The 23,379-nt window shown below is 35.5% G+C and overlaps 1 protein-coding gene across 5 annotated transcripts in view; it reads right to left on the reverse strand.

The window, feature by feature from the left end:
* The window catches only part of KLHL13 (kelch like family member 13), a 203,215-nt gene that overhangs the window by 52,127 nt on the left and 127,709 nt on the right, over positions 1-23,379 (reverse strand). For 2 of the 5 annotated variants that reach the window (XM_055393967.2, XM_055393962.2), the window contains one exon: positions 18,577-18,642. The exons of 1 other annotated variant lie outside the window; for it this stretch is intronic. In XM_055393967.2, coding sequence (XP_055249942.1) covers positions 18,577-18,599 — 23 coding nt within the window. In that variant the 5' untranslated portion in view covers positions 18,600-18,642. Of the gene's footprint in view, positions 1-7,829; positions 7,943-8,459; positions 8,540-18,576; positions 18,643-23,379 lie in introns of those variants that run through there. 2 more of the 5 variants (XM_088833836.1, XM_055393964.2) reach the window with 2 other exon arrangements.

Below are 23,379 nucleotides of genomic sequence, written 5' to 3' on the forward strand. Positions count from 1 at the left end.
GGATTTGGTAGTCAGGTGGTTAAGACTCCATTCTCCTAGGGCAGGGGGCCATGGGTTTGATTCCCTGGTTGGGGAACTAAGAGCTCACATGCCGAGCGAGCTGTCTGGCCAAAACAAACAAAAAATCCCCTGCAGTATTTAAAGCTTTTAAACCAAAATCTCAATCAAGTCCCTGCATCTTCCAATCTAATTACATGTGTGCTTAAAAGTGGAAGAGAAAGGCAGAAGAGGGGGGGTCAGAGAGAGAGAGATGTGAAAAAGACTCTTGCCATTGCTGGCAGTGAAGATGGAGGAAGGGAGCCAGAAGCCAAGGAATGCTGGCGGCCCCTAGAAGCTGAGATCAACTATTGGATTACAGCCAGCAAGAAGATGGGGACCTTGGTGGTCCTACAGCTGCAAAGAACTGAATTCTGTCAGTGATCCAAATGAGCAGGAAATGCATGCTCCCCTAGAGAATCAGAGGCAAACACAGCGCTGCCATCACCTTGATTTTAGCCCAGTGTGCAACAGCTACAGCACTGTCAATGGCAGCTAATTACCAGGGGGAAAAAGGTGGGTGGCCAATGAAAGTAGAATAATACTTTAAAAGAAATAGGAAATAAGAGGTTAATCCTGGTATCATATCAGTTAAGTAAAGATTATTGCCCCAGTATTTTCCTGTAATTTCACCCCTTGACTGTACCACAAAGTAGAGCTATCTTGTTCCTATACCACCATCCAATTCAAAAAAGTTTATCTCATATGTCATACTTTGTTCTTCGAATCCTAGTGAGATATTTCCTAATTAGGAGATGGCATGAAAGTAGCAAAACTCTACGAAAACAAAAAGGCATTAGAGAAGCCAAGATCATTGAAATCAAGACCTGTATTCAAATTTTCACTTCACCTCTTACTTGAAGTGTGACACTGAGCAAGTTAATTAACTTCTTGGAACCACCGTGCCCACAGTGTAAAACAGGGAGAAGACTTACCTTTCTGGAATGTTTGGGAGGCAGCTGACAAAGTGCTTGGCTTTTTTTGTTGTTTTTTTTGCAACAAGTAAGGAGAACCTGGAACCTTTACCAAAGGAGTGTCTTCCCGGACAGCAAACTTTGGGAACTTTTAACAAAATGCTTGTGCTCTAATATTAGAACTCAATAAACTGTATTACATTTAACTATGCTAAACCAGCACATTTTAAAAATTGGAAATAAATACATTTCGTATGAAATTTATAACACCTGTTACATAGGTAGATCAAGAGTTCTGAAAGTTGTTTTTATTTACATTGTTCTTATGGAAAGATATTTCATTTCTCCACTGAACCATATAAAAAGTATTGTACAACAAGTTGGCCATGCTCCTGTCTTACCATACCATAAATGTGATAAAATTGTGTAAAAATAACATATACCCTAATCATAGTTAAGTCATGCCAATGAAAATATTTTACTATAGTAGGAAACATAGTATAATTTTATTTTTCACTAAGATCACATCACATAGTCTGGGATCAAATTGTTGATGCTTTTTAAGGTAAAAATAGATACACTTGTGAGATTAAGCCCTGTCCAACTTAAAGGATGGCACTTCGTTCTTGTTTAAAAAGGTGACTCTCAAGTTTAAACACAAATTACATCATTTTCCACCTTATGGAATATGCACTTCCTTTTTTGTTTAAAAACTGGGGTATAACTGACATACATTATACTAGTTCCAGGTATACCACATAATGATTCAATATTTGTATATATTGTGAAATGATCACAATAGGAATATGCACTTTAAAATGTTATCTATATCCAATTCATATCTCCTCTGTTAGCCCAGACACATTTCTCCTCTGTAGTATTTTTAACGAAATTATTATCATTACTGAAAGTATAGTAAACAAAAATGTTATTTAAACTTGTTTTGGTTTAGAATTTTCACAGCAGTAAAATAAATTAAGCAATTTAACTGTTTATAAATATAGGATGGAAGATAAAGAACAGTCATTTTGAATAACTGCAAGGACTATATCCATAATACCCAGCAGAGTTATGCCTGACACATACCAGGCAGTGAATAACTTCTGAATATCATAAACTCAATATACAGGTGATTGAAAAAGAACTGAGCTCTTTCAAAAGTAGATTGCTCAGTAACTTCTTTATGTACTGATTGCCCAAGAATCTCGCATTTATACCACCTCATTCTCAGCCTTGAGGAAATAAAAGCAATATACTGTGGTTGCTATTTCAATTTAAAATATCAGCATGTACAGTGCCTGTAATTCTTGACTTTTCACCAGAAGTAATAAAGCCATTAATACAAATAAAAGACTTGCCTACCTCTTAGTTCTTTTTTTTCCTTCCTCCTAACTTGGCCCTATTTAGGTCTCATCTAAATATGCTTAATTTCAAGCAGAATGTCTAGAATTCTTTTTAACTTCAGACTTCCCATGATGATAAAAGATCTGCACTTCCACCTCTCATCCCTCTGGGGAAATGTTTTGAGCAGTACTTGGAGGTAATGCTCATTTATTTAGACATAAAATACAAGGAATCTAGATAAATTATTGACAAGTAAAATTCTTGGAAATTTCTGAAAGCATCAGAAATACTAGCTTTCTGTCTTGCAAGTTTCTTGTGTCTAATAGTCTTCAGTTACATTAAATAATTTTCAAGAGATCTTTTTAAAGACACATACATGCTCAGCAATCAGTCATGTCAGACTCTTTAGGACTCCATGGAGTGTAGCCCACTAGGCTCTTCTGTCCATGGGAGTTTATAGGCAAGATTATTGGAGTGGGCTGCCATTCCCTCCTCCAAGGGATCTTCCCGACCCAAGGATCGAACCTGAGTCTCTCACATCTCCTGCATTAGAGGCAGATTTTTTACCACTTAGCAACTGGGGAAGCCCCCAAAAGACACATGAAATGGGCTTAAAAACAAAATTTAAAAAAAAATTTAAAGATACAAACAGTGGCCTTTAAAACTAAATTTTAATTTCATTTGCGCATGCTAGACTTTCTCGAAGTAGCCAAGAGAATAATTGCTGACCCACTGTAAACTCTGAAAAGAAGTTTGCAAACTCTGATTAACTATGGTTCAGGGTGAATGCTATGATTAAAAAATCATATAATCCCAGGTTCTTTAAGATAAGCATCATGCCTGTATGAAAGGCGAGAGGTATCTTCCTTTAGTCAGACCACATGGGTAGCATCTCATTCAGATGAAGTAATCAATATCTTGTATAAAGACTAACATAAAAAACTATTGGGTGAGGGACAACCAGGAGAGGGAAGAGTCTGGAAAACCTGTCACATGAGTAATGGTTAAAGAAAGAACATTTCCAGGCTTATATGTTATGGAAAAAAATAATATTTTTCTCCATAGCTCTAGAAGGCCACACTAGGAAGAGGAGATAAAAGATAGGAGGAATTGATTTTGCTCAATGCAAGGAAGAGCTGTTCACAAATGAAAGGTGCTACCTTGGTGAGGTAGTGGGCTCTCTGTCACTGATAGCGATCAAGGAGAATGTGTATCAGCATCTTTTGGAGGTGTCACAGGAAGGATTCTTGCTTTAAAGGGGGTTTAGATTCTCTAAATGACATCTGAGGTCATTTTTATCTCAATGATTTGCCATTAGTAAGTGTTAAGCTAACTCTTCTGCAAGTTCAGACAATGGAAATTCTCAAGAAACATGGTACTAACACAAAAGTTACACATGAACATTACGTTGCTCTGAGGTGGTGTTTGTTATTTCTCCACATAATTTTATTAGATGGAGCATATGCAGTAAAAAACAAACTAAGCAGACACAAACAGAAGTTTATGTATATGGTAATTGTGAAAATACTAATTATTATCTTTTCCAATTTGAGACTATCGATTTGGGAAGTATGTGGCTAGTTAAAAAAGATTTCTATGGTTATTTTATTTTATTTTTGAGGTTGTATTTTATTCACTAAAATGGAAAAAAAAGACAATCTTAGGGGATAGAAAACATGTCAAATTTAGAAAATGCATATTTTAATTTTTCTGTCCTGTGAGTCATCCACAAACAAAGAATATTTATACAGTATGAAAGAATCTAGAAAAATTATTATCAAGTAAAATACCATCTTTTCTAGGGAAATCTGGATACTGAATTTTAATGATAAAATGATAGACAATGATTGCTATGAAAGTCAGTGTTACTGGTATTTTACTCTAAAATATATTTTATGTAATAAACAAAATAATGGTAAACAAGACACTAACTGAATACAAGTGCATTGGCTAAGAGAGGGAAAGTCTCATTCACTAACACTCGTTCTACAACCATTGTTTGGCTTGCTAGGATTCACTGTTACATTGTGCTGGTTAATTCTTACCCATTGTCTTCCTCCTTACTGCCACACCATTATTAGCAAGACTTAGTGCTTCTAAAGAAAAGATAAAAAGATCACTAATGCTAATTCTGTTCTATTTCCGTGTGTCCTTGGAATCTAATAATACATTAACCCTAGAACATCAGCCTGAAGGAACCATTTGCTGTTCGAAAACAATGAATACCAAATACCAGAAAAGCACTTAGAAGTGACTGCCCTTTCAGCTTTATTAATTTAGGTAAAATGACAGGTTAATTTATATGGTTCACACCTGTCAGGAGCAGAGTCTTTACTAATTCAGTTTACACTGACCAGGAGATCCTCCTTCAGGCTAAGGTTGAACTTCAACCTTCTGTTGAACAGAGTGGAACACAAACACATCACTCAGATTTCGAGCAAGACAGTCCCTTCAGAATTCCACCTGGATGGCACACCGCCCTTGCAAGTGTTCAAAACTGAAGCTTAAAGAAGACTATCTATCCAATAAAGACTAAGTAATATTCGGAAATCAAGCTATCTGGAGGCCAAAGGATTATTTTCCGGATAATTTCCCCAAATCTTTCATCTTTAAAGTACTCCACTTTACCGGAGTCATACTGTAACACAATTTGAAAAGCACTTTATATTATATAAAAAACTATTTCCTTCATATTATCATAAACATTGTCTTTATCGTCAATAAGTCTTAAAAATATGGAAAGGTTTTAATTCTCATTCAGGTTCTAAACGAGCAGAAAGCAAGCCAACTTGGACTTTAAATCCACAAGGGGAAGGGAGCTTTTCTGTTCAACGTTTGCAGTAAGTAAAACATTCTCTATTGCAGCTTTTACTAGTGGCTAACAGCATTGGCCTATCAATAACGCCAATGCAAGAGTTCAAGTCAGCAACACCTATGCTGAGTTGAGAAAGAGACCATGAGGAGCCTTTATATTTTCTCCATATTTGCTCCATTACTACAACACATTTTTACTACAAGCAAAAGTATTTTATATTGCAATTTCAGTCTTTGAAAAAGTACCCAAGTCATCAATGAAAATCATCTAATAGGTATTTGACAAATCACAGTAAATAATGATAAAGGTTTAAAAATCAATACTGATGCTACACAAGCAAATATACCAAAAGATGCTTATATTAACAGTGAAGAATTCTATATTCAAGATAGTAGTTTTAATGTTTATACATAATTTTACAGGTAAATTCTAAACATCACAGTCTATTAAAGAGTCAGAATTTAACTACTTCAAATCAATGCAAAAACTTTAGACCTAAAAGACACAACTAACCATCTAATCTATAATCTGTGTTTGCCAGCCCAACCAATTCTGGAAGCAAGTACAATGTTACTTGACCTAGTATTCTAAATTAGCCTTTATAATTTCTGAGTGAAAACTATGCTCAATATCATTTATGCGTAGAAGTGTTATGGAATATAAGGAAACCCTGATGAGAATAACATGTTAAACATGATATCTTTATTTCTGGTCCAGCAAGGAAATGAACAATTTATTTAAAACACTGATTTAAACTCTCCAAGCTAGTCTTCTTTTCCTGTATTTAACATATCTTCTCTGTGTATATTTATATAATATTGTAACCTATTAATTTATTTATAAAAATAAATTAAGGCCAATTTAATAATACAGACTGTCACAATACCAAAACAGTCCAGGCTAGCACTAGCTCCTCAAATACACGTTTCCATTCTACATATGTGTACTATCAACAATCAGAGCAAGATCTATAGTTTCTGGCTTCTATCATCTAAATCAACTCACTCATATCATCAGGTCAAAGAGGTGAGGACTTAAAAAGGAAGAAAGTGATTCATTGAAGTTGCTGTATTAAGCTGTATCTGAGCTTGTGGCTAGTATGGATTGATAAAATATAAGTATATTTTAACCATCTCTAAAAATTCACAAGTCAGCTGCAATAGGGGCTGCATATTGGATCTTTTGGACAGTAAAATGCAGTAAGAATACTAGAATCATTAGTAACCATTATTAATTATAACCTACTGACTTTACTTTCCTCGGGTGTGTTTGTTTTGTTGTGTTTTATTTTGATGATAAAGTTGCTTTTGGTAAATCTTTGGTCATTTCTCACCAGCTAAGATATATAAAGTCAATAGGCACATCTCATTTTCTCAAATTATTTGAAGGAGCGCCATTAACCTGTCACCTCCATTAATTTGCACTTTTAACAAATACAGCTTTTGAGAGACAAATAGAGCTGACTTTTTCCTTTTTTCTTTTAGAAACATAACTTAAAACTTTAACTTTATAGGAAACAGAATTTAACACCCAGATAGAATAACCTGAAGCATCTCTAAGAAGGAATATACAAAATAATCTGAAAATGAAGTGAGAATAGGATTTAACTGAAATGTCATTTTCCCTCGTGTTCCTGGGAATTACTTCTTTTGGACTGAGAGCACAAGCACACCTCTTCAGCAGCTGAAAGCCTTTCAAAGAACCAGACAGATACCCCTGTGCATCCGCTCCTCATATAAAGCAAAAACTAAGTAATAAAATGGCAACTCACCAGATTCCTAAACACACAATAAACCTAAAAGTGGGAAGAATTTTCCACATCTGTCCTGCTGAAAAATATTTTAAAGGGAACACTTACAGTTAAGACAGACTTTCATTCGAAAGCTTTTCTTACAATTAATTTTTTTTTAAAGTCCAGCTTTCCCTCACTCCTTCTCTATAAAAAAAAGATCACAGGCAATATTTTAATTTACTATATCTCCTAGATTTTGTTTTAAAAGCAACCCTGTGCGAATTTAAAAAGATTTTCAAAAATTCTAGAAAGACTTCCCCCAAATATTTCAGTGTATATTTACTTAAATTTCTAAAATAGACATTTGTATAATATACTTTTCAACTCCATGTATATAAATAGCTACTCACAGAACTATAATTTTGCACACATTCAAACTTATACTTCAGAACTCAAATTATAAAACTGAGAAAGATAAAATATCAAACTTATTAATATTCATACAAACTCAAGTATAAAAGTCCTGATTAAAAGTCTCATTTTTCTGATCAATGTGTTAATTATGAAAGTTTCAAATTCATCAAAAAATTATAGAAAGCATTTCCATATTTAATACACCATCAATCATCAGCAGTTTTTATGCCATTACACAAAAGAAGTCATCTTAAGTATTACAGATAAACCAAAATTCAAAAAATCCAACCAAGGTAAAGGTTTATCCTCATGCATTTTCTTAGTTATACCTTTAGACTCTCATCTTAGTAATTACATTACCATGAAGCACTTTAAATGAAAATAAACATAAACTCCCAGAAAAACAAAACAATGGTAAAATGTGGACATGCCAATATAGTTAAATGTCAGCAAGGTCGAGACTTTTCATCTTGTGGGGTTTTGGATGTTGCTGTTTGGGATATTTAGCCCCTTTTGCCACAAGGTTGATTCATGAATGAAATCCCGCTTTAATATCCTATTTTCTCTCACTTACATGTATGCTGGAGAAAGTGGAGTTGACCTGGATGTTTTAAGCACAGGAACTGGGAATTTCCAGATAGCAGGAGAGCTCGCTTTCCATTTCAATGGCATGTTGTCACCACGGTACTACAATAACAGTAAACAGCGTTTCCATAACAGACTACCAACTAGGACTTCCATTCCACACCGTACTGACAGCAGTGGCTGCCGCGGAGAACAAGCCAACGATCCTGCCAGTGCCCTGAAACCGATGCTTCCAATCTGGAAAAGAGGGCTGCAAGGCACCTCCTTTAAATCCTCCTGTCCCCTAAAGCCATATGATGATTCTCCCGTTCAAACTCCACAATAGTGCCACCTCGTTAGGAAAGCGTTGACTGCAGTATGTATATATACATATATATATATTTTTAAAAGACTGCACTGTGCATACCACACAATGCAGCTTTATTTAATAAAAGCGGCTGGGGTTTGGCTTTTTTTTTTTTTTTTTTTGGTATTATTTTCAGCTTGCATGACCATTGTTCCACCTTAACAGGGATACTGCAGCACGGCACTATATTCTGCACCTATTAACCTGATTTCTGACCAATAGTAGCAGGAAAAAGAAAATAGACGGGTTTCATACAAAAATGAAACAACATACCTACTCAGAATACACTTGTCATCCTCTGAACATTCTTCTTTTGAGCTGCAACAATACAAATGGGATATAAACCTCAGCATAGCCTTAGGCCACAGCTCACAGAGATCAGTGACTAAATTCGGCAGCCTGCTTTCCTCCTCTGCAAGCTCTGGCCACACAATACAAGAATGCCATTATGGGGAGAGCCCGTTTAAAAAATGCCAGTCTCTCAGTTTTCCAGTTAGAAGAAGGAAAAAATGTAAGAACAAATATCAACTGCTGCAAAACTGCACGCTCTTCCAGTAGCTTCTCATGCAAGTTGCTCTCTTTTCCCTATTCTGAATTCCAAGCCGGGATGAGCAAAAATCTCATACATTTACAACATGCTGGGTGCTAACACGAATACCACTCTGTCTTCTGCAGCAGAGAAGTACAGAATAGCGTGCTCTTAATAGCAGTCCTCGGAGGGACGCTATCAACAATCTAATTCAGCACTGTCCTCCTCTTCTCTCCCCCTTTCCCTCCCCTTCACCCCCCTTCACGACTCCCCCGCCCCCAAACAGCTCACAAATTGCCTAGAGGAGAGACACCAAGCAGGTGTCCAGCAGGGACTATTCCAAAGCTCAGTGGCAGGGTCCGGTAACCTCGAGGGGTTAGTGATTGACAAGGAGGTTAAAAAATTAAAGCTGCTGTCAAAGGCAGCTTGACGTATTTCAGGAAAGTAACAGCAGAGGCTTCATCTATATTGCTTTACAATACTGCCAGAAAATAGCATTGTAAATGCCCAGAGAGCGACTGGGTGTTTCAAGTTTCTGTTTAAAGCACCAAACTCACACATTCTCTACAGAGTTCAAAGAAGTGAAAATAGGATAAAGAGGTATTATGCTGAACTCTTTATTTTCAGGATGAAGATTTTTACTTCTGATGTAGGCATGTCGCCATCACTAAATATCTACCCTCAGAGCACCCTCCCATTTCTACCTAAAAACTGAATTATCCGTCTTCATCAATGCAACCTTAATAAAGGCAGACTGCCATTGACATGAAAGCCACTACCTTTTTAAAAAACTCACTGCAGTGACAAAAAGCTCATATTTACTTTCAAATTAACATCCAAACAATAAGCTTGTACTTCCAATTTAAGTAGACGGCTTTTATACAGTCTTTCCAAATTATTCCTAGTTTTGGAAAGATTGAGATTCAGTCCCCTAAGAATCTTTCTCATTTGTATTCAAAAAGCACAGATTTATACAATAAAGACACTACTTTCAAAAATTTCAAAATATGTAATTTTATATACCAGAAATAGAGCATGAAATCACCTAAGGTAATCACAAGTACCTTTAAGATACACATTAATATTCAAAAGTGTATTTTCTGATGAAATCCAACATATATATATGCAGTATATACATTCACAGATACACAGCTATGGCGAGAAAGATTATTTTGAAATATTGACCAGTATTGCATACACTTTATTAAATACTAAATAGGTCTCAGCTATCACTAGCTCACAAATAATTTTTATTCAATCTACCAAACACAAACATTGAGCAAAAACTCAGTCAAGCAACTTAAAGGGTTAAATGATATTTCCAGTTCTTTAGTACCCCCACATAAAACTGTCTCACAGAAATCTTCAAAAAAATCAGAGAAAGGAGTATTTATCATTATCCTAGTGACCAAAATATATTTTAAAAGTTTTTAAAAAGTGCCACTACTACTAAAAACTATAGTCAATATATTATATTAGGATTTGTGTAATAATTCTTAACAGTTAAGAAGCAAAAAGGTTCCAGGTACAACTGGCAGTGGTAATTTGTTGGAAACACCAAGAAGAAAATCACACAACACATGTGCGCATGCACACACACACACACACACACGTACTCATCAAGGAAGTTTGGAATGTCTCATTCCAAAATCCTGGAGCACTTTCAAACATTAAAAAATATAAACCATAAAACAGTTACAAATTAGCTGTATGAAGGCGATTTAGATTTTAGAAAGGAAATGCAATCACTTTCCAGCTTATGAAAATATTACAAAGTTGTAATTGCAAATGTAACTTCTTCTGAGAACAAAGACCCCCAAATGTCTGTAAAACCAAGATAGGTTTTGAGTCTTATCTGTAAAGACTACTTAAATATTTATAAGGGGGAAATAGGGTGAATATAGTTTTCCAAATTTCCAAGAGGATAACCTCCCCACACAGGTTAAGATCACTTTATTGCAAAGGTTCTCAAATTATTGTACTATGAACAATCAGCTGATTCAAAAACCAACAACATATTGGTCTAATCTCATTCAGCTCCAAAGAAATCAACCAACACAACCAAATCATCTATGTCAATTTTCAGTCTAGATTTCTCTTATACTTAATGTTTAAAACCTGTTTTTATAGCACTCCAACACTTGTAATATTTGTTCAAAGTGAAAAAAAAGACTGCTTTCCTCCACCTACCCTCAGCACTCTTAAAGATCCCAAACCTTAAAAGTATTGTATCTGATGATGAGAATTTATTTATACTCAGGTTTTTTTTTGCTTTAATAAATTGCTGGAAATCATTTATAACTATCTCTAACGAACAAACAACTAATATGCCAAATGCTTAAAAATAATTCCTTTAAGTAGAAATATAGTCCCTGAAATATACTTTACCCTATTAAAATGCTTAACAACACCATTTCTCATACATCATTTAGAAATAAACTTCAGCCAGGTAAAATCATCTCAATTATAAATTAGCAGAGTCCAAATTAATCAGATTTTACTACCCTGACAATGAGTCTAGTAGCAGCTATGGAGTGTAATTACCATTATATTCCGGAACTAAAAATGTTTTCGCCTACAGAATGAAAGGAAGAAAATGATTAAACATATATTTGAAATATAATTTTATGCAGTAGTGGTACCACTACTTTAATATTTAGACTAGGAAATGTTAAAAGCCCTCGTTCACATCACAGGAAACACTGATTTCATTTATAGAACACTTGGTTTCTATTATGAACAACTCCATAAACGGGATAGAAAGACAGCATGCACAAAGGCTCTTCAAAGCATTGTATGAACATTAATCATTTAAAAATACCTGTAAAATGCATATTCAGAGATGTAATAAACAAAGGACAATGCTGGGACTTGGCCAAGGTCACAAAACGAGTCATTCTTGGCCAGATCTCACAACACTGAATTCCCTGGTTCCCAAAGTAGAAAGAGATTTGTAGAACTTTTACAAATCATCTTGCTCAGGACCCTTATTGTATAGATGAAAAAACTGAAACTTGCCACACTATTGGCTAATAGCAGAACTGGAACCAAAAACCAAATTCCAATTCCTAGTCTAGGACTCCTGCTCTAGAATCCCTACTGTCTTTCCTTCTCAATGAGACTGTTCCAGAAGATGTATGCTTCCATATGAAGTGAATCACATTCTACAAGTGTCTTAATGTATTCAAAAGAAATAAGAAATATAAAATAATCATTCATTCCTCCCATTATATGTATACTCAAAAGACAGACATGGGAAGGAAACACCAAAAATACAAAAGTGTGCAGAAAGACCACTTCCAAAATCTTAACTCCAGACATCATTTAAGAATTATGAGAGACGCATTTCTCTGGTGGTCCAGTGGTTAAGACTCCGCACTTTCAAAGCAGGGGTACATGGGTTTGATTTCTGGTCAGGGAACTAAGATCCCACATGCCATGTGGGTCAAAAAAGAATGATCAGGGAGAAAAAGGTAAGTAAAAATTAAGCCAGTCATAGTGTGAGAGAAAAGTGAAATATACAGCCAAGAGTCTAATTTTTCCTCACTGTAAATATTTCTAAATAACTTTACATGAAAGTTTAATTTGCTTATTGACTGCAACGGTTTGTCTCCAGTACCACCACTTTGCGAAATTAGTTGACTAATACGTCACGTATCTGACCTCTTTCTCCATATTCTCCCAATATTCCCTAAGAATTAACCTACCTTTTTCTTGCAAGTTTTGGTTAATCCTGTGGTAGTTACAACTAAAGAATAATAGCACTAACCATCATTTGTGTGAGTAGGCACTGTGTAATCTTGACAATGTCCCTTCAGACTAATCTGGGAGTTATCCCTGTTGCACAGACAAGACTGTAGATCATGCCCAACTGTGTGCTCTGCTTATGTTCTACCAATCAGTAAAGATACTTGGATGGCAACCAAGTAGGACTGTTAAACCCTTTAAATACACAAAAAGTTTTGTGTTATTCTGGACAACAGAAAAAAATTCTTAATACATTCAGGGCTTCTCACTATAGGAAATAGAGCTGTTCACATGAATGGCTATACATACTTATGTGTATGTTTCCTCTTTGTTTCAGGAAATTGAATATCAAATATGTTAAACATTTCTTATGAGATACTCACATATGTAACCTTGCTAAGATCAAAATGGAAAATCCCAGACGTTTCTCAAAGATAGTTACTTTTGAAAGTCATTGTTTCATCTTTTATAAGCACCTTCTCACAAATCAATTTCCTTAATAGAGCTGTGTGGGCCCTAATTCCCACAAAGAATTTACATGGATTATTGTAACCATGACTATGCCTTGGATTACTATAATACCTATCTCCTTCACAATACGAACAATTAGAAAACACACTTGGTGTGCAGGCACACACTCACACACAGGTGTGTATATATGCACAGAGAATTCCTCAGGCCATGATGGCATAAATAAAGTGAAGGGAAGTACTCTTCCAATCTTGAACATTTTCAAAGGAAAACAAGGGTACTAAATGCTTGTTTGTTTTGGGTGAGTCAGCAATAAGAGGATATGGTAAACTGATAAGACAGGAAACAACAGGTAAGGAAACAAAGGAGAAAACAGTAGAGCAAGGAAGGTAATGGACTGGCTGGAAGGAGAATGGAAAGCCAGAATGGTAGTGGTTCCTCATGTTTATGTAGTACCTTTTATAACCGGGGAGTCAGATGAAAGAGGTTATGATGGGAGCTGGAGTAGAAGGGACTGAGCAGGCAACAAGAAAGATCCAGTTGTTGGGGACCCATTAACCCACAGATTCTGACTACCCTTAATCTCACTATAGCTGAGAAAATGATTAACACTGAATGGGAAATTCATAAGTTCTTGCCCTTCCTTTTTCCTTTTGTTTTCTGCATTATCTCTATTTTTATGGCTTTTTTGGGGGGGCTACCCCTGAATTCTTCATTCATATGATTCCCAAATCCATATGCTTAAGTAAGTCTTTATCTATCTTTGACATGCATGTGTGTGTGTTAGTCACTCTGTCAGGTCTGACTCTTTGTGACCCCACGGACTGTGGCCCTCCAGGTTTCTCTGTCCATGGAATTCTCCAGGCAAGAATACTGGAGTGGATTGACATGCACACACTAAAGTAATTCTTAAGTATTCCCATCTATTTAAAAAATGCCTTAAAATCCAAATCAAAGTGTTTGGGGGTAATGGTGGAAATCAATGATTTTTACATATATACTATTTACATACCTGATTTTGCATTACCATTTTTAAATTGTTTGAAAAATGTCATTTAGAAAGATGGTTTATAATCATCAAATAGGGATAATCTATCCAGTGCTCCAATAAGAGGCCACACTGTCACCATACCCTGTATTCCAGCCTTACCAATTTGCCTGCCTGAGATGCCCTCCCCAAATTTCTGCTCCTTCTTCAAGAAGGAATCCCAATTGATCACTATTCCTAGCACGTGGGAAAGCACTCAATAAGTATTTGTTGACTAAATTGAAAGAGCAGTTTTCATAAGCAGAGACGTGATTAAATAAGAATTGTGTACCAAAGCCAGGATATATCCTGAAAGGTTTTTTAAATGGTGTTATTGATTCTACTATTACTAAAAGCAGAGTTCAAGTAACAGGAATATTCATCTGTTAATTTGATAATTTTAGGCTATAAAGTCCTTAAAATGAAAAAAAATTAAATATACACATTAACTTGTTTAAAATAAGCATACATGAAGAAAATCACCCAGAACACATACTTTCTTAAATAAAATAAAGGTATCACTTATAGTGATGATGGACTGCTCCAAGGAAAAATCTCTGCTCCCACCTCAAGTAGTAATTGTTTAGTTGTCTCTTAACAACTTCCTAAGTAGCTTACTTCAATTACATTTGGTAAATAAAATAGCCAAACTATTGTTAGAATTTCTGATGTGTTTGTACATTAGGTGTACAAACTTATCAAAATAAAAAGCCATTTAAAATGTAGTGTTATTGAAAGAAAAGTTAAGAATATGGCTTTCCAGACTGAAAATTCTATGCACAGAAAGCTTTTCAAATAGTTTCACTGCTTTGTGATATCAACGATAGAAGCAAAGCTACAAGGTTTCCATGAAAACAATATAATAAGCAATATGAAAATCTTCATGTTTATAAATCCTGAACTATGTTGATAAGAACATCACATACCCAGTCTCAAAAGGCATGCCAGTTAAAGTCAACATTTGCTATGTTATGTATGCTTTCAGTAAAACCTATATTTTTACAAAAATCTAAGTTGCTGAAAGATCATTAGAATAAAACAGTAAAACATTTTCTTCAATATCCCAATTAGAATTAATGAAATAATATTTTTATCTTGAAAAAATTATATTTGTATATTTTTATCCAAAGAGTTATAATATTCACATGTGCAGAGATCTAGATGATTACTTACTTGTTCCATCTCTTCTTCTGAGTATTTGTAAATCTTGGTTACAAATACTTGAGTAATCACAATAATATTTTGCTAGCCAGAAGCAAACACTTTCATGAAAAGCTAATCCTAATGACTCATTAAGATTATACAACACTACTTAAATTTTCCATGATAAAGGGCCCTTTAAATGCAAATGACTTAATTTTGTTTTTAAACCACTTCCCAGACCTAATCATTAAAACTTTAAATTTTCTATACATATTTCCATATAAACTATTATTATTTAAAAATAAAAGGTATTCACTATATAATGAATGAGAATATCTTAAACTCCAAAAAAGGCTCAACTTTCAACTTGAACCTTGTGACCTACTGCCATAGCATGGGGCCGAACAGTTTTCTTAAAGGTATAATGTAGAGTTATGGTATCTGCCTACTATGGTGTTATCAAAGAGACTTAGCAATCAGTTCAATACCTCTATTTTCATGACAGTTTTGAGATCCTTCTCATTTTCTAATTTAGAGTTCTTCTCATGGATAATCTTGAATTCTAAAGATATTTTGGCCATGTCACGTGGCGTGTGGGATCTCAGTTTCCTGTTCAGGGATTGAATCAGGGCCCAGCAGTGAAAGCACAGAGTCCTAACCACTAGTCATCAGGAAACTCCCTAAAGATATTTTCCTTTTTTTAAAAAAAAAAAAAAGGAAGGGAGGAGAGGGAGGCATAGAAACATTTATACTGCAAGATTTCAAATTCATGGTAGTAAGTCTAAGTTACAGAAGCTAGTCTGCAACTAAAATTTGCTATGCCTCAAAAACATATTTAGCAATTCAACGAAAATCCTATGATGGAATACATCATTAATTCATGTTATATAAAGTGTTCATGTGTTAAGAACTAATGACAGCATTATTTTAGAATTATGTCTAGCTTCGTTACTTGGATACAATGGTTGTCCACCGAGGGAAAATCTTGTCTTTTATCTCACATTCTATGACTAACTAAAGTAAATGCAATTCTGATATGAGGGAATGAAAAACAGAATTCCTCTTCTAGGCTGACCCTAGGTTTTGACGCAGTTCAGTTCAGTCGCTCAGTCGTGTCCGACTCCTTGCGACCCCATGAATCACAGCACGCCAGGCTTCCCTGTCCATCACCAACTCCCAGAGTTCAAGGCAGTTTAAATTGGGGGTTCGTGACTGCCTTTCTAAGTCTGTCTACATCATCTAGTAGTTGAAAACAACTTCATGTCTTCAAAATCAAATATATGTTTTAAATAATCAGTTACTTTTCATGGAATTCTGAAGCTACATAACACTTGAGTAAAATACATCTTCCCTTTAGCTAACATGTATTTATTCATTCCTTCCTTATTCAGCTTGATCTAAGTCAGAAACACTGTGGAGCATTTTTATGAATCTTTCACTATAGGAGCTGGTCATTTTGCTTAAATTCATATGATACTGTCTAGTCAGTAAACAAAAATATTTATGTTTAGAGATTTAAAGAATTGCCAGTTTTTTGAGATTCAGACTTTTAAAGCATATTCCAAAAAGGGTGAAGAGGCAGCAAGATCGGGCTTAAACTGATCCTCTAAACAGGGAACAAGAATTAAACCAATCGATTAATTAGGATCATGTTTTTGCATTTGTCAACTAAAATGCACTTGTTTGGATGGAGGCCGCTATAGTATATTAGCCATTCTTGCCAGTGTCAGACCCTTTGAACTTCACAAACACGAAAATCAATCAACTCACTGTGCCAAGCCCAAAATCTGTACAGAAGAGGTACATGCTGAATTCGCTCAATCATCAGTGAGTACTGAGAAGTTATGACTTTGCTAGGTGTTACAAGTGTGCAAAAGAACACACGTTATCCGGCCACAAACCCCACAAAATCTAATCAATCGGACTGACTGCATATTCACATATGAAACATGAGTTAGCATAAATATATTGCATCCATTAAGCCTTAACTACCCAGAATCCTAGACAGCCTAGTGTTCTAGCCAGTTTTAAAAAATTAAGTTTACAACAACTGGGATAAGTTAACTCTTAAAAATATCAAAAGTCACTAATTTTTCACCTTTTGAGGGCAATGTTTCTGCCTTTCTTTCTTTCTGCTTTACCTTATTTGAGTCTAAAATGAACACAAGCCTATTTAAAATGCCTCAGTCAATATGATGCACAATAGCTATTGTTATATGCTTCTAATAACAATACAGCAAGGTGTGCAAGCAACCACTGTCATTCTTCACCCCTGCCTGACTCCCACCTCTATAGGCCTTGACACGGAATTTGGATGCTTCCAAGAAAGGGGGGCTCTTTTCTTTACCTTCCAATACACATACCAAGAGAAAAGCCCTATACCTTTGCAGGCTGAATATAGAAAATGTACAAGTCTAGGGACTTTCCTGGTGGTCCAGTGGTTAAGACTTCACCTCCCAATGCAAGGTGTGCAGGTTCGATCCCTGGTTGGGGAAACAAGATCCCACATGCCTTATGGCCAAAAAAATCAAGACATAAAACAGAAGCAATATTGTAACAAATTCGATAAAGTCTTTAAAAAAGAAAAAAAGAAAATGTACAAGTCTAGAAGTGAGAAGCAGTACTCTTGCATTTTAAACAAGTACTCCAGCTGATTTTCAGAGTCTAGAGGGCTAACCATTACACCACAGAACCCCAGTCCAGCAGATTTTCAGGCCTCGTCTATTAAACTTGGAAAAATCTTGCTTTCAAGGTCAAGGCAGCCCACCCCCAGGCAAGATGCTCCCAGTCAGAGTGGGAATCTCTTTTTGTCTCCGTGCCGGGCCATCCTAAGCATATCAGCCTTGGTTGCTCACCACTAGTTGTCCATTCCCACTGTCTACGGCCATTATCTTGCCCTCCCACACTCCAGATACTTTCAGGTCTGGGAGACTCTGAAAAGCAAGGTCTCCAGCTGGCTGACAGATATGGAGGCAGACAAACAGACACATGCAAAGTGTTTGGAAACTGTACAGCAATTAGGAAACAGGGGTGGGAGAACTGATGCTGACTGTGCAATACAGAGCAGGAGTTAAGAACTTGTGTTTAGCTCTCTCGATGAGGAAGGGTGCAGAAGAGGACAGAGCTGGGCATCTGTGATCTGGTTGTTGCCACAAACTTGGAACCTCTCGTGTTATCTTCCTCATCTGGAAAATAGGGAGGATGCCAACTTTCCTTGCCAGACTCACAGCAATGTTAGGAAAACCAACTGTACTTGTGTTTATGAAAGCACACTGGACAATATAAAGCACAATACAATGATGCGTGGTATTTCTTTAACAAAATTATTTTTTGTCTTAATAAACACAGTACCCTAGATGTTACTGAAAGTTTCCTGGATGACTGAATGGCTTCTAGTACCTCAGGGTCTTTTTTATGAAGATAAATTCTCATCGACAAAAAACATAGAAGAAAATGCAGACCCTTACACATACCCTGAAGTTGACTTTTTGAACATATCCTTGAAATCGGCTTGTTTTAAAGATAATTGCCTCCGTCTCCTGAAAGTGGAGTGCAAAAAAAAAAAAAAAAAATTTGGTTAATTGTGGCTTTATTGCATGTATTTTAAAATTTTCAAAGCATACTCTGCAAATATTTTATCTGTAAATTAATAAATCATATATAAATTCTGAACAGTTAAGACCACACAGAGCAATTTTAAAAGATGTAAATTATCTTCAAAAAAACCACCTTAACTAGGAAACCATAGGATTCTATTTGTTTTTAGAAGCTCTCTTAATGTTTCAGAAAGTCTGGAATAGAGATTGACATTAAATACAACATTTATTGGCAGCTGATCTAAAAGACTAAACTAGACAAATTTGGACACAAGGAAATACTTTCCCAGTAAATATATACTCAGCCTTGGAATGCTTTGTCATTTTCTAGCTTTTTAAGCCTAGAGTTCAATTCTTTGCTGATATACTGTTTTGCCATTAAAACCCAAAAGCAAATGACAAACATTACAAGCTTTCAGAGAACAGATGGCTAATGCTCTTCTAGGTTCATTTACTACATTTTCTTATTTTCATACTGCTTGTAATTAATAAAATCATATAAATAGATGCATTGCCTCCTAACTGAGTGATTCTGTTTTGGTGAAGTTCTGTCGTACACCTAACTCCTTTGGGTTGATACAAAGGCAATGCTGAACAGACATACTTCTGGTACTGCCTCAGGAATGCAGTTTTAAAAATAGAGACTACTACAGAAGCACTGCAGTATATGCTGTCAACAGTCAATTCGCTTAAAAAATTAAAGTATGCTGGCAGGTGTTTAAGGAGCTCTAACACAAAATTCAATTTATTTACCTTTATCTCATTTATATTGCTATTACCTTATAGAAAGTAAACACACTAAGCATCAGCTTTGTTTCAACTTTTTATTCAAAATGAACAGATTTGGTATTTTTCTGGGTCATTTCACAAGCACAACTAAATCAAAGTAGTAGTCTCATAGTATCTTTAAAAAGAGCTTGGCAGAAATCTTATCCAGAATGTTATTCTACATCGAATCACTTGTTATACAAAAGGTAGGTCTCAAGTATTTTATTTTTTTAAATGATAAATTCAAAACAGTATTTCCTTAGTGGCAATACTATTTCAAAGTCTACTTTTACTATACACATAAAAATTATTTTGGATCATAAAAAGCTACAATGGGTTAAATTCATATTTGTCATATTTTAGCAATAAACCTCACTAAGCAAATAACAATTATATATATTTTTTGCTTAAAAAATACATTAAAGGATCTTTAAATACAGCTTATTTTATATTCCTATTAATATTATTTCTTTCCTTTGTGTATTTAAGAAGAATCTGTTGTGCCACCTTCTGGTAATTGAGTGAAATTAGGTATCTTCACACAAGTCACTATTCTTTATTTTAACTTTTAAAAAATATAGATATTTCTTAACCTGCATTACATTTAAGCTATACAAATAAATCTATACTACAGTCTGCAATAAAGTAAAATTTCCTTAGTGATTTTTTCCCCCAAATTAATGTTTATACATGCTTCCTATGATTTTTCCATGTTTACCAATATGTCTCCTGAATTCTACAATACATATAAAATTGATTTCTGTACACCGTTTCCCAGCCACATATGAAAACAACAGGCTTGCTATTTTAATGAATAAGGAACAGCAGTAAATAAAGAAAAAGAAGGTCTCTTACCAATAAGCCCATTTTTCTCTTAAGGTTTGAACTCTCATCATTTGTCATGTTCTTGTGGATCCCTCTCTCATCAAATTCTCTGGAGTTTTAAAGTTGAGAGCTGTGATGCACAGCTAGGCTTGGCTACCTCGTAGCGCACCCCAGTGCATCTGCCTGGTATAACACTCCACAGTTGCAGCTCCCAAAAGCAGAAACAAGCTTTCTACATTCAAAACCTATGCACCGCACACCTTCCCTTGGTAGGAAACTGTAACCAGGGTGGTTAAACTGTTTCTATTTCTTATCTTAACTCCTGATCAGATATGAAGATCAGAACCACATGAATCTCGAGCTTAGTTATAGTAAACTGAACAGGAACAGTGTATTTATCTTCAGCGCAGAGGTGGGCTGAGGCAAATACTAACACCAGAAGATCTGATTGAGGGGAAAAAAATGTTTATCTTATTTTTCCAAGGGTCACTGTCCTGATATTTGTTGTATTACCTCAAATATTTATTATCTTTAATTCTTCCCTCTCCCAGTCCCTAGTAGCCACTCCTTAACTCCTATCCTTTATTCTTTATGAATTTTCCAGGAATCCACCCCCAACTGTTTGTTTTTTTTTTTTAACAAATGAGCTATTTCAAAAAATGCATATAACTGGTCTCTCTGCATTTCCCATATTTAATCTACCAATCACACTGCTTCTAGATGATTCTCTTAAAAAACAACTGCATATGCTGTAAATTAAATGTTCAGTAACTATTTTATTCAACAAATGTTTGTCAAGAACTTGCTGCATGTTAGGTAGGGACTCAGATAGGTGATATGGGTGACATGGTGAGTAAAACACAAATCCATGCTTTCAGGAAGCTTCTAGTTGAGTGAAGAAAGCAAACATGTACTCTGATAGCATAAAATATGGTGTTTTTATACCTGCTTTAGCAGGATTAGCCCAGGATTCTATAGCAGCAGAGGAACCATGAAATTAATGCTGCAAATGAGGCTGAAGAATGAGGCACTCACCAGGTGGACTCTAGAAGAAATAGCCTGTGCAGACACACAGAGGTCTGAGGATTACAACATGCTGGGAGAATCGGGAAAGTCTTCAGTACAAATGGAAGGAGCTTCAGGTACATGGTGTTGAGGGAGTGGATTTTAAGATATACAGAACCACATCACAGAAGACCTTATATGCCAGCAAAGAGGTCTGGATTTTATCCCATGAGCTATGACAAGCCATTTCTTGAATGAATGGATCACTCAAGGAATTAATCAAACCACTATGCCCAGCACACAGAACTCAAGCTGGTCACTCTACTCTTCCAGTTCACTGTCGAGTATCTCCTGACACCAACTTCTCATTCTGTACCTCACAAGCTTGCTTTGTTCTTTTTCTCCTTTACTCCAGAGGTCCTCCTGCAAGAAATCCTTTCCCCACTCTGCTTTTCTAAATTCAATTCATCCTTCTAGATTGAACTCAAACTGCATTCTTTTCTGGGATGCTTTCCATGGTAATATGAGTCTACAGTTTATAAATGTTCCTCCATCACAAGGACCATGCCATGCATTCTTCCTAAGGCACAAAATGCATACAATGTTCAAGCAATTTTTTTGACCCTTTACCTCTAAAGTGAAGCAAGACGGCAAGGAGATGACAGTAAGGCAAAAGTCAAAGCATGAGGGTAAGTGGCCTAAGAAAGTAAACCTCCCCAGAGTTCATAGTACACACTAATCTCAGTAACTTTCTTCACAACTCTCAAGCCTAAAAGAAAAGAACATGGATTTAAGAGAGCTAGATCTGGACTGGGGAGCAACTCTGCAGTATACTGTGCAACATATTTGGCTGTATGCATCATAGCTCTGGTTCAAAACATCCAGAGACTTGATTAGAAATAGATACCAACAGAAGAGCTGAATGATGGATCTGTTATCTCTGCAAAAAAGAATGGGGGGGGCGGGGCGCTGTGACTGTGTTTTACTATTGATACTTGCAGTAAAAAAAGAAACTTCACCTGAGGGTCCATACCATAAACAAAAAGAATTCATGAAGACCACAGAGATAGATGGGAGAGTGAGGACAAGGGAACTGGATCAGAAGATTTAGAATCTCATGAAGTATTGAGGGAGAAAATCCAAGTATATGAAGGCAGTGTGTTAAAAAGGGGCTATTGGCGTGTAGCTGGGAGAGTCATCTAGGACAAGAAGCTTCACCAGAGAAACATGTCCTGGGGTGTAAATATTTAGTGTTTTCTCCGTGTGGAACCAAACCCCATTGTGCTCAGTATCAAATACACAACCTCTCATTGAACTTGGCATTGAGCATTCAGCTTTGTCTTGTCCTTTTTTCATATGCATAATCTCTTAGATTTATGCAATAATGCAAAAACCACAGTGCTTTCTTTTATGTAGCCAATAAAAAATCTTTTCATCTTTAACCACTTTATGTTAAAGTGGGTTAAGAGAATTCTGCCAATAATTTCAAAAAGCAGCTAATACTTGAAAATATTCTCTGAATGACTTAAAAATGCCCTAGATAAAAGCTGTCTACACTTTTTTTCTTATTTATTGAGTGTGAAAATGGACCACTTTTCCTTTCCACTAAGTTGTAAGGAAAAAATTTAAATACGGGAAAAAAGAATGTGATTTTGGATATATGCCACACTTTTCTCAAGAAATCTTCAAAAAAGGACAGTATTTAGGGGACATAAAAATGATTTAACTTACTGGGTCTTTGGAAGAATGTTTTAAAACCATGTATCAATGGTAGCATGGATTTTAAAACAGAGAAAATAAGCCAGACCATTTAGTCATTTAATTTTGTGGAAAACAAAACTATTGCTAAAGTATTTTCCTCAGGCCTGGCAGAAAAAAGCAATAATCATTTTATATTATGCTTTGAACTAGAATAGGTGTTTTATCCAAATTCACATGAACTAGTTCATCTAGAAGTTGTAAAGGAAAAAAAAGAGGGTAATAACTACCTCTGGTAGTCTACAGTAGGTCTCATATTATTTTTGATGATAGAGTCTACATTAATCAAATATAAATAATTCGCTTAACTTTCCAGTTAAAATA

This window comes from Moschus berezovskii, chromosome X (genome assembly GCF_049115385.1).
Source record: "Moschus berezovskii isolate FMDL1 chromosome X, NW_MosBer_1.0, whole genome shotgun sequence".
In the NCBI taxonomy this organism is placed as follows: domain Eukaryota; kingdom Metazoa; phylum Chordata; class Mammalia; order Artiodactyla; family Moschidae; genus Moschus; species Moschus berezovskii.